Below are 15,321 nucleotides of genomic sequence, written 5' to 3' on the forward strand. Positions count from 1 at the left end.
GGATGTTTGTTCTGTTTTGTTCTTTGAAATAAAATGTTGGATGTCTATTCTGGAAGAAGTGTGGGACCCCTTTTGAAAAAGCCAAAACCTTTAGGTATATTTAGAAACAAGGAAAGGTGGAATGAGATTGAAAATATAACATTGACTCTCGGGGCAGTGAGATAGCACAGTGGATAGAGGGCTAGGCCTGGAGTTGGGAGGACCTGGGTTCAAATTTGGCCCGAGACTTCCTCTGACTCTGGTCAAATCACTTAACCCTCATTGTCTAGCCCAGAATTGGTGAACATTTATAAGATTGTGTGCTCAAAGAGCAACTTCAAGCTGCCTGTGGCCACATGCCCCCCTCTCCCCCCCGGGGGTACCTCAGACAGCAGAGTAAGTGCTTGCATTGGGTGGCTGGACAGAGGGACAGGGAATGAAAAAAAATGCCTTTGAGCTCTGTGGAGAGGGGGAAGGGAACAGCTGCCCCAGCACCCATGCCATGGCTTTGCCAGCACAGGCATAGCCCATACCTCTCTTTTGCCTTAGAACTGATACTAAGACAGGTAAGAGGAAGGAAAGAAAGGGAAAAAAGAGAGAAAATAGACAGTTTGTGTGAAACAGGTAGATAATTCAGAAACTTAATTTGTCCTTGATGAAGTTCTAATATTTTTCTAGGACAGAATCTTGAAAAAAATGTATCAACATAACCTCAATGCATTGATTTTCCAATAGCATATACACAGCATACAATTATTGCTCTAAACAATAGGAAACTGTTTATATGCCAACTATGTAAAACTGTCACTTGTCAGGAAATGATACAGTGGATAGAGATTAGGGAAACATCCGTCACTCTATAGAACAACTTATTGTTCTTCTATTCTTAAAGACACAGTCTTTTTTGCCATTTTTTCTACTGTCAGGTAAGTACTGGTATAGGATTCCTTGCTTGCAGGAACTGTTCACTTTTGCCTTTGTATCTATGGGTCTTTGGCACATAGTAAAGACTTAATCAATGCTTCTTTAATGATTGATATGAATCTAGATCAAAGTTACTTTGGCTCTACTTGGAACAGCTCTGGGCAATTTTGGTCTTGGGTCTCTGTCTCCTTAGATTTCCCAGAAGCAGACCTCAATCAGGTCACATCTCCCAAGAATTCTTAGAACTTAATCATAGCAAACCTAGGACTGGACCTCATTCTTTTTTCCAAACTGAACCTGTCAGGCGGAGCCTTTTTCTGTGAGTGTATATTCTATTTATGAGTGATTCATTAGGCTGTTTTTCTTGATCTCATTTGAAAAGTGATAAGTCAGTTACTCAATGGAACCCTGCAGTTTCTTGGTCAGGCAAAATTTCTTGCTGTGGGAGGGAGTAGTTGAAGACTTAGAAATCTGTTTTTAGATCTTCCTTGTACAGTAGTATTTGGGACCAGAAATACTCAAGGTTCAGAAGGCGCTACTCTTGTATTATAAAAATAGGAAAAAGTGAGAGGATTTTTCTAAGGATAAAATAGCAGAGATGGATTGCAATTTTTTAAAAAAGCCATCTATAGACAAACATTATTCTATGAATATAGGCACTTTAGAACTAATTAATATCTTGTATATTTGACATACTCCTGTATGGGGAAGAGATATACTTTCTCCATGGCCCTACAGAGAGAAAAACATGATTTATTTCATTCCTACTTACACATTTACTAGCTGGAGAAGACTTGTATTTCCCTATTCCAATCTCATGGAGTAGTGGAATTTTCTCTTTGGAGTAACTTTACAAATGATTAGGTTTTCATAAAAACCTTTTAAACCCATAATGTGGCTGAAATAGTATTGCTTAGGACTCTATTGATATTGATTTTGGTTTTTATTGACTTCTTTGCATTTGGTGGGTTATGAGGACGACTAATTTGAAAAATGAGAACTTTGTATATAACATGTATATATTCACATGTAATGTTTTCAAAATGCCTTATTTAAGTATTAGGGAAATGTCAATAATAATGTCTTCTACTTTTTATTAGATAATTTTCTGAGCCATTGTTAAATCAAAATTAATAAATGATTATGCTTGATCTCGATCAGTGAAATTTTATTTTCTCTACTCTTATTTTCATTACTAATTATTTTCATTATCTCAATAATCATATAGTTAAATAGGTAGAATTGGGAAATTTCATTCCAGTAGGGAAAAAAAAAAACCCTAATATAGATATAGACATTTCCTGACTTTTGTGCATTCTATACATTTAAAAGCCATTGATAATTACAGAGGTGGTAGGGTTAGATAACAATCTACATAAGTTTTTTTTAATCTGTAAAAATAAGAGGCATTAACTATTTCTCTGATTGTCTTGTTGCTAGATTTCTATGGGTTTGTGCATTTTCACTATTCAAGCATATGTTATAACTAAATATTGTATTTATCTCTTGAGAAACTAATCTCACTTCTTTAAAAATCAGATTTAAAAATCATATCCTTTTGTAAACTTGAACCTGGTTATATCATGAAGTCTTTAGAGAATGTTACTTTCATTTTTTTCCACTGGTGGTTGTAGGAATAAAAAAATAGCCATTGATTTCCTCTACAACAAGAAATGTATAGTGTTTTTCCATTTTAAAACTGAGTTACCTGTTATCTTAGTTGCCTTGGAGATGGAATTCTGTTTTGGTTGGAGACAATGTGGCTTATTGTGTATACTACTGTATTTTGAATTCGAGTACCTACTTTTGAATCTTAGCTCTGTAATGTACTATTCATAAAACCTTGGGTAAATTGCTTAACTTTTCTTGGTCTCATTTTCTTCATTTATAAAATGAAAGCATTGGACTAGATAACTTTTTAAACCAATATCTCTCCCTTAATCTGGGATCCTGTGATGTTGGGTTTTTTTTTTTTTCAGGGATTTTTCCTGCATTAAAAAAATAATTTTGGAAACAGCAATGCATAACTTTGTTTTTCCTCTAAGAAAATCTTGTCCCTTTATCTCTAGTGCTCATCTTAAACCAAACTAACAACTTTTTTATAAAGAGAAAGAAAATCCAGTATTATCTACAGAGTATAGAACTGATAGACGGTATGCATATTGTTGTCCAAAACTGGTTTGTTGGTGGTTTTTGCATCATTAGGTACAAATTTTTCACTTTGTTATTAAACACTGCTAAAATTAAAATTATAATGTATGTCTCAAAATTGTCTTGTTTTTTTCAGTCATGTTAGGTTCTTTGTGACTCTATTTGGGATTTTCTTGGCAAAAATACTGGAGTGGTTTGCCATTTCTTTCTCTTAACTTATTTAGTAATGAGGAAATTGAGGCAAATAGGTTTAAGTGATTTACCCAGGGTCACATGGTCTACTATCTGTGGTTGGATTTTATCTTGGGTCTTCCTGAGTTGACCCAGACCTGGCCCTCTATTCCTTGTGCTCCCTAGATGTCCCAGGTGAGCTCCTGGTTTTATTAATAATAGTAATATATTAAACCTTAATATAATGCATTAAGAGGTATAGCTTGGTAGCTCAGTTGATAGAGAGCCAGGCCTAGAGACGAAAAGTCCCGGGTTCAAATTTGGCCTCAGATACTGCCTAGCTATGTGAACCTAGACAAGTCACTTTACCTCAATTGCCTATTCCTTCTTGCTCTTTGGCCCTGGAACTGATTCTTAGTATTGGTTCTAAATCAGAAGATAAAACTCGAGTGCACTGAGACTTTTGGGACACAGTGTATGTGATGAGTTTTTTAAGGTCTAACATGAATAGCATATTAAATAAATCCCAGGATCATATACCAATATTCAGATAACTGTTCTCTGGATTTTAGTGGCATTTTGCATATTTATTTGATAAAATAGAATGTTAATTACAAAAGAAGATAGGTAGATATGGATAGTGCTAACCTGATAATGATTGTATAGCAAAGTGTTCATTAATTTTAATTCTGAATGTTTATTTTTACTAATGGAACATTAGTTAACCGGTATTATAATATTTGTTTTTTCCATATGTCACTAAACATAATGTCTTGTTTTAATCTTTTCCTTTTATATGGCAGGCTCGTTATAGGAAAGAGCCAACATTACTTAAACAGCTTCCTTGCATTCCGTTAGTAGAAAATCTGTTGAAGGATGGTACAGATGGTTGTGCTTTAGCTGCCCTCATCCATTTCTACTGTCCTGATATTGTCAGAATAGAAGGTAAGTTTCTATACTAATTAATTTTGTACAAAGATTCTGATATATTCATGTACTTTATAAGTAACAAAGGTTTGTATTTTTAAAGAGACTTATATTGAAACCTGCATTTAAGACAATCAAAAGATAACACACATGCACTTATTTTTGTTTTCTTTATTGTCATTTCTGTTTCTTATGGGACTTTGATGTTAGTATGAATGTGACCTCCATTATTAATGACCAGGGAAGAAGTCTGAACTATTGTAGTAGCCTCCTAAGTGGTCATTCTATTTCAGTCTCTCACCTCTCCAGTTCTTCCCTCACACAGCTGCCAAAGTGATTTCCTAAAGTATGAATTCATCCATGTTACCCCTCTTCTCAGAAACCTCCAGTGGCTCCTTGTTACCTCCAGTTACTCCTTAGATTTTCATTTAAAGGTCTTCACAGCTTGAATTCAATCTATCTTATCAGCCTTATTATATATTTCTCTTCACTAACTCTAGAGCCAAGCTAGCTTGCCTGTTATAGTTGACAGACACTCCATCTCCCATATCTTTGGACTTCTTTGGTTTTTAACATGATAAAAATTATCTTTTATGTGCCTCTTAGAACATGCAAACCCATCCTTTAGTTTAGCTTCAACTTACTTAAGTCTTCCAGCTCCATTTATAACAAGAACATCAAGATTAATATGAGTTTGGTATTCTGGTATTCTGGTTATTTTAATAATATATCTTCATTCATTAAACATTCACTGACCTCACAGTTGAAAACACCACCAGCTAAGTTAATATTTAAAAGGTGTGTGATTCTTACTTAGTACCTTCTGATCCCTTTCCCAACCATCACTGCAAAGTGGGAAGGGGCCACAAGTACTGAAGACCATTTTGAATTTGTTTGTTTATTTCATATGTCACTGAATAACCATCCTGCTTGTGATGAGACTTTCCTTACTGAGCCATACTGGCTCATAGAAACCACATAATAATCTTTTGCTAGACCATATTCCAATCACTTTCCATCACTGTAGAGACTACCAGATCATGAGCTTTGCTGCCATGGCCTTTGAGATCCTAGGATCATCTCCATGCCATGATGAGAATTCCACATAAGACTTTGTCAAAAGTTATTATCATTTAAAAAATATTATATCATCAGGTCAGCGTTTATATTCTTTCTTTTCCTTTTCCAAGATATTTGTTTAAAAGAGACTATGTCATTGGCTGACAGCCTATATAATCTACAACTGATTCAAGAATTTTGCCAAGAGTATTTGAACCAGTGCTGCCATTTTACCCTTGAAGATATGCTTTATGCTGCATCATCTATAAAGGTAAACCAAAATATTTTTCTTAGTGTGATTTTAAAAGCTTCATATTTGTTAAAATTCACTGAGTAGAGGGGAAGTCAGTTGCATAAATAGCTGTAATTTCCAAAGTTTTATGAAGGATATTGACTCTATTATTAGAGCTTCTGTTTGTGTAGGATTCTGTTGGTTTTTTTTTTAATAATATTTTTTTGTTAATCTTATACATATTCTTTAAAATATGTTTGGATAATTTATAAGGAAACTATGGAATAAAATTAAGACTAGTAAAAAGCATTATTTTATATGTGAAGATAAAGCCAATATTTCTGATAAATTATGTTACAAAACTAGTGTGCCCCCTTCCAAATTAAAACCTCCTCCTAGTAATAGTCAAATGTTAGTGTTATTTTAAAAGTTTGATTCAAATAAAATATTTAAAATTTTAGATTATTTTCAGTAAGTAGAATAGTAATACCTTATATTTGTAGCATCTTGTTTAATTTTCAAAACTTTTTTACATATATTTTCTTATTCCATCTTCTTAAAAGCCCTATTAGAGAAGAGCAGATGGCAAGCAATCACATGTATTTTTGTAGCTGAAAATTTTTATAGATGAATGACTTATCCAAGAGCACATGTTTGTAAAGAACCCAGAATAGAACCTAGATCTTAAGTTTTATGTTGAATGTTGGTGATAATCTAAAGGATTGCAGTATAAATAAAGCCTGGTGTTAATGTCACATTTTTATGGTTTTATAAATTAATTATTTCCTGTACTTGAATTATTTCACTATTGATTTAAGAAACTGTATCTCATGGTGTTAAAATGATTGAAGAAGTATATTCATTGGTTGAGTGTACCCACAATTTTATTTGAATTTTGAGTTTAATGGATAAATTCAGTTAAGTGAGATTTTATCATAAAATAGACTTGTTTTATTTGATGTGTAGGTTTTATGTAGTTGTATAAACATAAAATGCACTTGTGCTTGAATAAGGCAAATTCTGGCCAACCCTATTGCTGCTTTTGACTGGTCAAGCATGTTCACACATCATTCACAGAAAGCTCCCTAAATGAATAGATAAAAATAACAAAAATGAAGCATAGATATTTGTTGGATAGGATTAAATGGGTAGATACACACAATATAAATGGCAAAACGTGGAGACTTAAAAGAGAGCTAAAACTAAAACATTCCAAAGCCTAATACAGAATTATGCATTACTTGGACCTCTTTTTATTCTAATTTTGATCTTTTGTCTATCTTTCCAGAATCAGTACCTTTAGTACATGTAACATAATACTACTATGCACAGTCAGCTTGTTATGTTAGCGTAGCACCAGTGCCTTACAATTCTTTGTTGTTCTCTTATAACTTGTCTCTCATTTTTGTATTCATTTTGACCCATTTGATACTATATCTGGAATGGTAGCAGCACCTGTAGTATACATTCTCAGTTTAAGAAATTAAATTTAGGGTTTTGACTAAATATGAGAATTCTAAAGTAATATTGTGGTCACCGATTTAATATTTTAACTTAAATCAAAAATGACTTTAGTAGCTTTATTTACAAAGACGTAGAGAAAGTGAAAATGGAAAAAGGTAGTTAAAGAGACAGATATTAACAAGCCTACTAGCCCTATTCTCTGATGAATTTGTGAGGCTCAGCCCCATAGGGGCTTCCCCATGTCCAGTTAGAGTTCCACCAGCACAGCCTTCTCCAAAGCCAAGGCAGGGATCTCCGGAACCAATGTCTCCAGAAGCCAGGAAACAAAGGCCAGCTACACACCCACCTAAGAGATCTCCAAAGGAGAAGATCCAGGAGCAGTCCTCTAAGAAGCAGTCCAAAAGTCAAAGTCCCAAGTGAAGGTGAAGGTCAAGTCCAAAGCTACCTCCAAAAGCTAAGTCACCAGGAGAAAATCCCCAGGCAGGAAGTTTAGGACTTTTTATAGTCCTTTTTCCACATCCCTTCCTCCACTTTATGGGAACCAGTTGCAGTCTTTCAATTTGCTTAGCAATGCCCAGGGGGTTAGTAGCCTCTGGAGTTGTCACCCACTCTAGTAAGTAGCTTGTGAATTCCCTTACTTAGTGTTAAGTAGGGTATTTAAGTTTTTTGGTTAGTCAATTTTAAAGTTGCTGATTGATAGGCAAAGTTTGGTTTACTCTTCACATCAGGCCTGAATCATTGTTCTTGATGACTTAATGTATGTCTTTTCCATCCAAACATATACTTCATGATAAAAATCTGCTATGTTCTCAATTTAGAAAGACTGCCTTTTGACCTTTTAGAAATTTACGTTTTTTCCTGGAAAAAATTTGAAAAGCTATTTTTACCTCCCAATATTCCACACCAGAAGGACAGAAAAGAGAGTAGGTTGTTGTTATAGAGCGAGATGTCAGAGTTGTTGAATTATAGAAGCAAAACAAATATGAATGTGGGTAATAAGATATTAGGCATGTGTATAGCCTGAAATAGGTGTGACGGTGCAAATAAAGTAACTGAGATGTTAGTGAACTGGTAGGCCAAGGTGTTTTAATAGATATCTATATTAATGGCCTGAAATATAGTCAGGGGTATGTGTAGAGAAAAAGACTCTTGAATCAAAAGACTCTTGAATCAAAGGCTAGACTACTTGAGTAAGGCTAGAGACTGACCAGTAGATAATTATATAATCAGAATCTGAATAATGTAGTTGAATGGAATGAATAAACTCATAGGAGGAGATTTTGCTGAGAAAATGCATAGAAATGTTTTTAAATGTTAGTGAAGAGTAAGAAATATCGTTTCTTTTTTTCATGGCATGTGAGGAGGCATGAAAAAAGTCAACTCATCATAGAAAAGAATAAGCCAAGGATAAGATGTTGATGGAGGCAGAGGGGAAAACAAGTTTCCATGAGTGCAGGGTGGAAAAGAGGAAGATATTTAAGGTCTAATTGTGGATCTATCACTAAGTTCACTGTCTTGTTAATATTATCAACTTCCATTGGTTTAATTGTTAATTAAATGTTTATGGCTTCAAGAAGCTTATTGATAAAATGGGATCCCAAAAGTATAGTGGAAGAAAAGGTCATACTGGTAAGTATCGGAAAAGATGAATGATAATAAAGGAGTGGTAGTAAGAAGGATATGGGAATTTCTGCCTAGAGAACTAGTGACTGAATCACAAAACTTAGGAAAAGAGAGGCAGTTTATTAACTGTAAGATTGAAAAATATTAGTTGATCAAGGCTCCTACCTATAATGGTAGGTAGCATTAATGACTTCTCTTTCAAACATTAGATATATGTCTGAGATAGTGAATACCAGATAACAGGACCTTAGGGGACTGATTTATTTAACATTTGATACTCTTCTCCCACCCCCAGCCCCATTAATTTTTCTTCATTCTAAGATTTCAGGGAATGGATTTTGGCCAACCTAGTGTTTAAGGCCCTGCTATTAAAGACTTCTGATGACAAGAAATGTTGTGTCAGATACTGTGATCCTAAATAGTATTTTGGGCTGAGGAGTCATTCCATTCTATATGTAATCACCTAATGGATATTCCTAAAATATAGGAAAGTGAATAGCATTCATATTTGGCCCTTTGGAATCATGGCTTGTGATTAACCACATTGATTAATGTTCTAACCACATTGGTTAATGTCCTAAAGTCTTTCAAAGTTGTTTTTCTTTGTTTTATTATCACTGTATAAAATATTGTTTTTGCTTACTTCGCTCTGGCATTTCATAGAGGTCTTCCCATTTATTTGTCATTTCTTATGACATAATAACATCCCATGATATAAATTTACCATAATTTGTTTAGCCATTCTCCTGTAGGTGGGTGCTCCCTCATTTTCCATTTTATTTTTCTATCATGAAAAGAAGCAAAAAACATGTTTGTTTCTATTTGAATTTGACACTACTACTATAGACTACTTTTTCCTTCCTAATGTTCTCTCTTCTCTGGGTTTTTGTGACATTTCCCTTAGTTCTTTTGCAACCTGTTTGATTACTTCTTCTCAGTCTTATTTGCTTATTCATTCCTATCATACCTCCTAATTGTGGGCCTATCTCTATGCAAGGAGTAGGGTCACCTCATCATGTGAAACAGGGGTGAAGGCAGACATCATTAAAGAGGACATCTGGAAGATATGTGTTTTGAAGGGGAAACCAGAATAGGAAGTTCTCAATGATTTTAGTGTTTTCAGTGAGATATAAAGCAAGATTATCTGCTGAGAGAGTAGAGGAAGGATGAGGCTATGGGAGGATTAAAGAGAGATGAAAAGGTTTGGGGAAAACTCTTTAGGTTATTAAAGAATGTTTAATAGAATTGCCTCCAGTTGAGATTATGTAACAAGTTTGTAAGGGATCCAGTCACTGTGGTTTCTTGATTTTTGTATCACCATAATTTCCTGTGTATTAGGAGAATGGGAATGAATCACTTCATCAGTAAGCATATGTTAAAGGTTTAACAGTATGCTTAACATGTTCTAACTAATGTTTTTACTAAATTACTAAATAGTAATTACTAAATTGATGTTTTTATGGTCCAATAATTTCAATGGGTCAGATTGTAACTGTTGTTAATTGCATGTAGTGCTAGCTTTTTACCTGACAAGATCAGTTTGATTTTGACCGTTGCTCTATCTTCATCTTTCTTCTGACTTTGATCATTTAATGGTTCACTTATCTTATCAGCATGGGTATTTCCTTCATCTGTATAAATTGCAACTCATCTATACTTTCTCATCCTTGCACCAGTTATCTCTATCATCCCATGGATTTGCCACAGGCTCCACTCAACAGACTGAAGACCTTCTCTAGCTCTCTTGAAATTGTGTCTGTGCTATATATGTTGTTATCTCTTCAACCAACCTTTCTCTTTTTCCAGTTAGATATTTCTCTGGTGACATCATTTAAGTTAATTTACTTATGTAGTTCTTCGTTGGTGATATGTTGCAACCTACTCACATGCCCCCAAATACTTCTCCATTGTCATTTGGGTGACTTTTCACTTATGATTCTTCAAAACCGTGGTATATTCCATTGCTTAGAGCTATGTAATATTTCTAAAAGAATATTGATATTAAAAAATGGATAATGGGGCAGCTTGGTGGCTCAATGCATAGACAGGAGATCCTAGGTTCAAATCTGGTCTCAGACACTTTCTAGCTATGTGATACTGGGCAAGTCACTCCCCCTTTCCCCCTTTCTCGGCCTTTGCTCTTCTGCCTTATGGTTATTACAAAGAGAGAAAGTAGGGTTTTTAAAAAAAAAAAGAAAATTGCCCAGGACACTGAAAGGAGTACGTAACTTGCAAATGAGACTAGAAATTTCTCAATTTGGGTCTCCATTAACAAAAAAGTTCTAACGGGAGGCTAGTTTATCATGGAAGGTCATTCACTTGATTTGTGGTACAGTGAGGTCATAGGGTATAATAAAGACAGACAGAAAGAATGAATACTTGAGTTTTCATTTCCTATTCATCTTCATATTCCTAGTGTTTATTTCAAATATTATATGCTTTTCAGGGCTTCAATTTTTAAGTATGATAAGTATTTGCAAATGTTTGTGCTTTTCAGTATAACTAAGAGTTTCATAACATTTTAGAAGGTCAGAGGGAGAGGAAAAACAAGAAAAGCATATTTTTGGACATCGCTAATGTGAGAATTTGTTTTTCTTCTCAATAAGCATATATATTATTATCTATTATATATTTATAACCTATTATATATTATTGCCATGTTAAATATTATATTATGTTCTATATGTTAAAAATAAATGGTAACAAAAAAACAATACATCTCCATTAAAAAAATTCTGTCTAGAATCTTTGTTATTTTGAACCCAGGATACTTAAGGAAAGTCCAGGAAGATAGGAGCAAAATTTATATATTTATAACTTTCAGATTTAATTCTATACCTTTTTTTTCCACATAAGATCAAGTTTTTTTAAATTGTAGTTCAATGTTAATTTTCTTAACCCTCTTACAGAATAATTATTTAGTGTTCATGGCAGAGCTGTTCTGGTGGTTTGAAGTTGTGAAGCCATCGTTCGTACAGCCTCGTGTTGTCATTCACTCACAAGGTAAAGACAAATACAAACACTTAATTTTTTATGAACCTGTATAAAACAAAAATCCTTACCCACCTCTTGCCTGCCCTTTTAAAAGTTAGGCCTATGATACTTTATAAAAACAATGCTTTTGGAGGTATCAATTCTGAGCATATTGAAAAACCATCACTTCTGTTAGGGTCCAAGGTACTGATTCGTAAGGGGGGAAGACAAAGGAAACAGAGCAAAGATTTAAATGGACCATCCAATCTGTAATGGCTCTAACATGTAGTTCTGGCATTGAGTTATTTTTTAGCACCATATTTACCTGATTCCCACACTTCCTGCCCTACTCTCACCTTCAAATCAGATTTTGAGCATTTTATTCAATATGTTAAAATTATTATTTAACTTTGTACCAGAGCCTAGCTTAAGAACAGTTGTTTATTCAAACCTTAAAGCCCAAAAAGACTTTGTCAGCTTAAAAATATTATGTTCCATTGATTTCAGGGATTTTAAGAAAGGAAATTTTAGTAAACAAGCGAAGGGAATAAACATTTGTTAGGAGCCTCCTCTATGCCATACCAAGCACTCTACAAATTTCTTATTTTATCAAATGAAGTGAAGACACTTATTTATAATTTATATATTTTTATACATAGATTACAAAGCAAAGATGTATTCCTGAAAGGTTATTTCTAACACAAAATTTGTCATAGCCAAATCTTTGACATATTATAAAATTGAAAATGTGTTTCTATAGGAAAAAGTTTTCTCCAAGGGTTAGTTTCTTCTCTGATTTCCTAATTTTTTTACTTGTAACTTGTAACTGTTTTTACTGTAGTACACTTTTTTCCTCCATTTCTCTTCTATGTAAATGTATAGGGCTAAAGTCATTGAGCAAGATAACAAACTTTCTCTTACCTCTTTTCTAAGGCAGATTTTACAAAAAAGGACCATAGGTTTACTGGGTAGGGATCCCTTTGTCTTCCCTGCTCTTTGTCTTGTCTTCTTCAAGTCTAGTTGTCACTTACGCTGCCTCTCCAGAATGTTCTTATCTAGTGCCACAGATCCCTCGTCCTTCATTATTTTGTCACCTTGCACAGCAGCAAAATGAAGAAAATGGGCAAACCTCAATCCTTCTCCTCCTCCTCCTCCTCCTCCTCCTCCTCCTCATAATAATAATAATAATAATAATATGCTTATAACACTTTAAAGTTTGCCAAGTGCTTTATAAATATAAACTGAATTAATCCTCACAATAGTTCTGAGAGGTAAGTGCTAATTTTGGCTCCATTTTTACAGAGGAATAAGCTGAAACAGAGAGAAGTTAAGTAGCTTGACCAGAATCGCACAACTTCAGTGTGTGTGGCCCATTTTGATCTCAGGTCTTCTTGACTCCAGATCCATCACTCTATCCCCAGCTGCTCTTAGTTGCCCTGGTTGACTTTTTCCAGGCAAGCAACAGCCAGTTTTTCTCTTCTGCTAGGAGATTCTCCTTATTTGCAAGACTGGGAAAATTGTATCTTCCATACTTTGGGAGCTTTTTTTTTTAGCCCTTGGATCATGTTGTATTGGGCAAAAAATGACAATGGATCACTGTACTACCTATGGTAAGAGAAAGACTTCTTATTTCATATAATTTTTCTAGCTTTTATGAGTTAAACTCAGCTTAAACATCATGCCTTAGGCCAAATTTGTAGTCCTTTTATGATTTGATAGATGGTCTATAAGAGAGTTGCTATGGCTGAAAAATTCATCCCCCTGTTATCTGCCTAGTTATGAGCTTCTCCAGATTTAGCTATGCTGGTTCCCACAAGACCAATGCCAGGCTATATGCAAAGACTTTCAATGTTGTTGAAAGATCTGTTAGAACTTAATGCATAGCATTCAAGAACCTAGAGTCCCCTGATCATGATGTTTGGTCACTAGCTAAGCAATGGAGGAAGAATTTTTAATGAGAAGCTTAATTCTGTAAACTATTAACATTAAATTAAAGCCATCCATACCACTTTTCTCCATGTTTTATAATTTTGTTTTTTTTAAAGTATATTATATATACATACATAACATTGTATATAAAATATGTGTATATTTTACATATATACTATAGTAATGAAAACCTATATCCTGAAGCTTTAAGGACAGTTTTCAGTAGCTTATGTATAAGAATACCATTTAAAGCCTTCAGTTTAAAAGATAAAAACCCCTCCATTTTAATATTTACAAAAATTAGATCTTTATGAAAAGAAATTACCCAAAACTTGTTCATTAATTATTTACAGAATCTTAGCCTGGACATGTTTGAATTGCCATTTCAGTGAAACATTCTCACTTGGTTGGGTGAGGAGATCCTTATTTAATTACTGTGTAGGAAGAATAACATAAATTAAAGAAATTAAGGCATTCATACCTAGTTAAGATTCCATTGTAATTTTGGCTAAATAAAATACCCAAATTTCCTTTCATGAAAAAAATCCCCTATTTGTTTTTATTCTAACTTTATGTGTATGCAGGATTAGTCCAGTTATAGGTGACTTTTCAACAGGCCTCACAGCATACTTAAAGAAAATCCTGAACACTTCAGGAATTGCCTAGAAAGAGCTGAGTTTTTAAAGACTGTTTTAGTGGAGAAACAATATTTGGTATGATTTTTCTTTTAACACTTATAAGGAGCAATAAGGAAGCAACAATCTTTGAGGTTTCTTATTCTTGTTCTTTTTCCTTAATTTGTAAAATTCACAAACCTCTACGGACTTGGGATTAGGGATAACCTGGTAGTTGCCACCAGATTCTTTTTGGCCCTTCTTAGTTATCAGTATTCTCTTAACCCTCAGGTCCAATAAGGGACAGTGCCTATTTCATAATGGTTTTGCTAGTTTACTAAAGGGGAAAGTAACAGAAAGGTAGAGATAGAAAATTAAATTAAACCTTATAGAATGACAATTTCAAGTGCCCTATCCTGATTTCTATCATTTTTGCCCCTGTTCACATTCAGCCCCAAGGTACTTTAACATTTCCTTCTTGACTCTACCCTCTCTTTATTGAAACTAAAATGAGACAGTGCTATCATCAGTTTGTTTAGGATTTTTTCTCCTCCAAAAAAATTCTAAATCAAAGAATTTTTCAAGACATTGCCAGTGTTGGTGAGATGCCATCCTTAATTCTTCACTCTCTCATCCAGTCAGTCATTGAGTCCTGTTATTTCTACCTTTGGGACATCTCTCAGAAGCCACCTTCTCTCTACTCTTTACATTGCAGCAACCTAGGTGCAGACCTTCATCACTTCACACCTGGGGTATTGCAATTGCCTGCTAGTTGTTCTGCCTACCTTAAATCTTCCCCTACTTTAGTTCATCTTATACTCAACTGTTAAACTAATCTTCCTAAAATGCAAATCTGACTTTTCTCCTTCTCTCCCTCCCTATTCAGTATCTTCCAGTGGCTCCCTAAGCCTTTCAGGATTAAACAGAAAATCCTCTTTTTGACTTTCAAAATCTTTCATAACCTGACTTCCTTCCTCTTCTTCTACTCTTATGCCTCTTTATGTATTATTCAGTTCACTAACACTGGCCTCTACTGTTCCTCAACCAAGATGTCTGATTCCAAACATTTTCTCTGGTTGTTCCGCATATCTGAACTACTCTCCCTCTTCATTTCCACCTCCTGTCTTCTCTGGCTTCCTTAACATCTAAAGTCCCCATTGTTCTGTAAGAAGCCATTTTCCTTAATTTAGTGCCTAACTTTTGAGATTTTCTCCTGTTTTCCCTGTATACATTTTGTTCATACATTTGTTTCCATCCTCTCCCTTATTGAATTGT

General features: G+C 34.3%; 1 protein-coding gene across 6 annotated transcripts in view; it reads left to right on the forward strand.

Moving 5' to 3' along the window:
* The window catches only part of CAMSAP2 (calmodulin regulated spectrin associated protein family member 2), a 154,654-nt gene that overhangs the window by 112,346 nt on the left and 26,987 nt on the right, over positions 1-15,321 (forward strand). For all 6 annotated transcript variants that reach the window (XR_008916139.1, XM_007481040.3, XM_007481041.3 and 3 more), the window contains 3 exons: positions 4,029-4,170; positions 5,343-5,482; positions 11,440-11,533. Coding sequence is in view for 5 of the 6 variants with exons in the window: in XM_007481040.3 (XP_007481102.2) it covers positions 4,029-4,170; positions 5,343-5,482; positions 11,440-11,533 (376 nt within the window). In the remaining variant the exon portion in view is untranslated. The remainder of the gene's footprint in view (positions 1-4,028; positions 4,171-5,342; positions 5,483-11,439; positions 11,534-15,321) is intronic.

The sequence above is a fragment of the Monodelphis domestica genome, chromosome 2 (genome assembly GCF_027887165.1).
Source record: "Monodelphis domestica isolate mMonDom1 chromosome 2, mMonDom1.pri, whole genome shotgun sequence".
NCBI lineage: Eukaryota > Metazoa > Chordata > Mammalia > Didelphimorphia > Didelphidae > Monodelphis > Monodelphis domestica.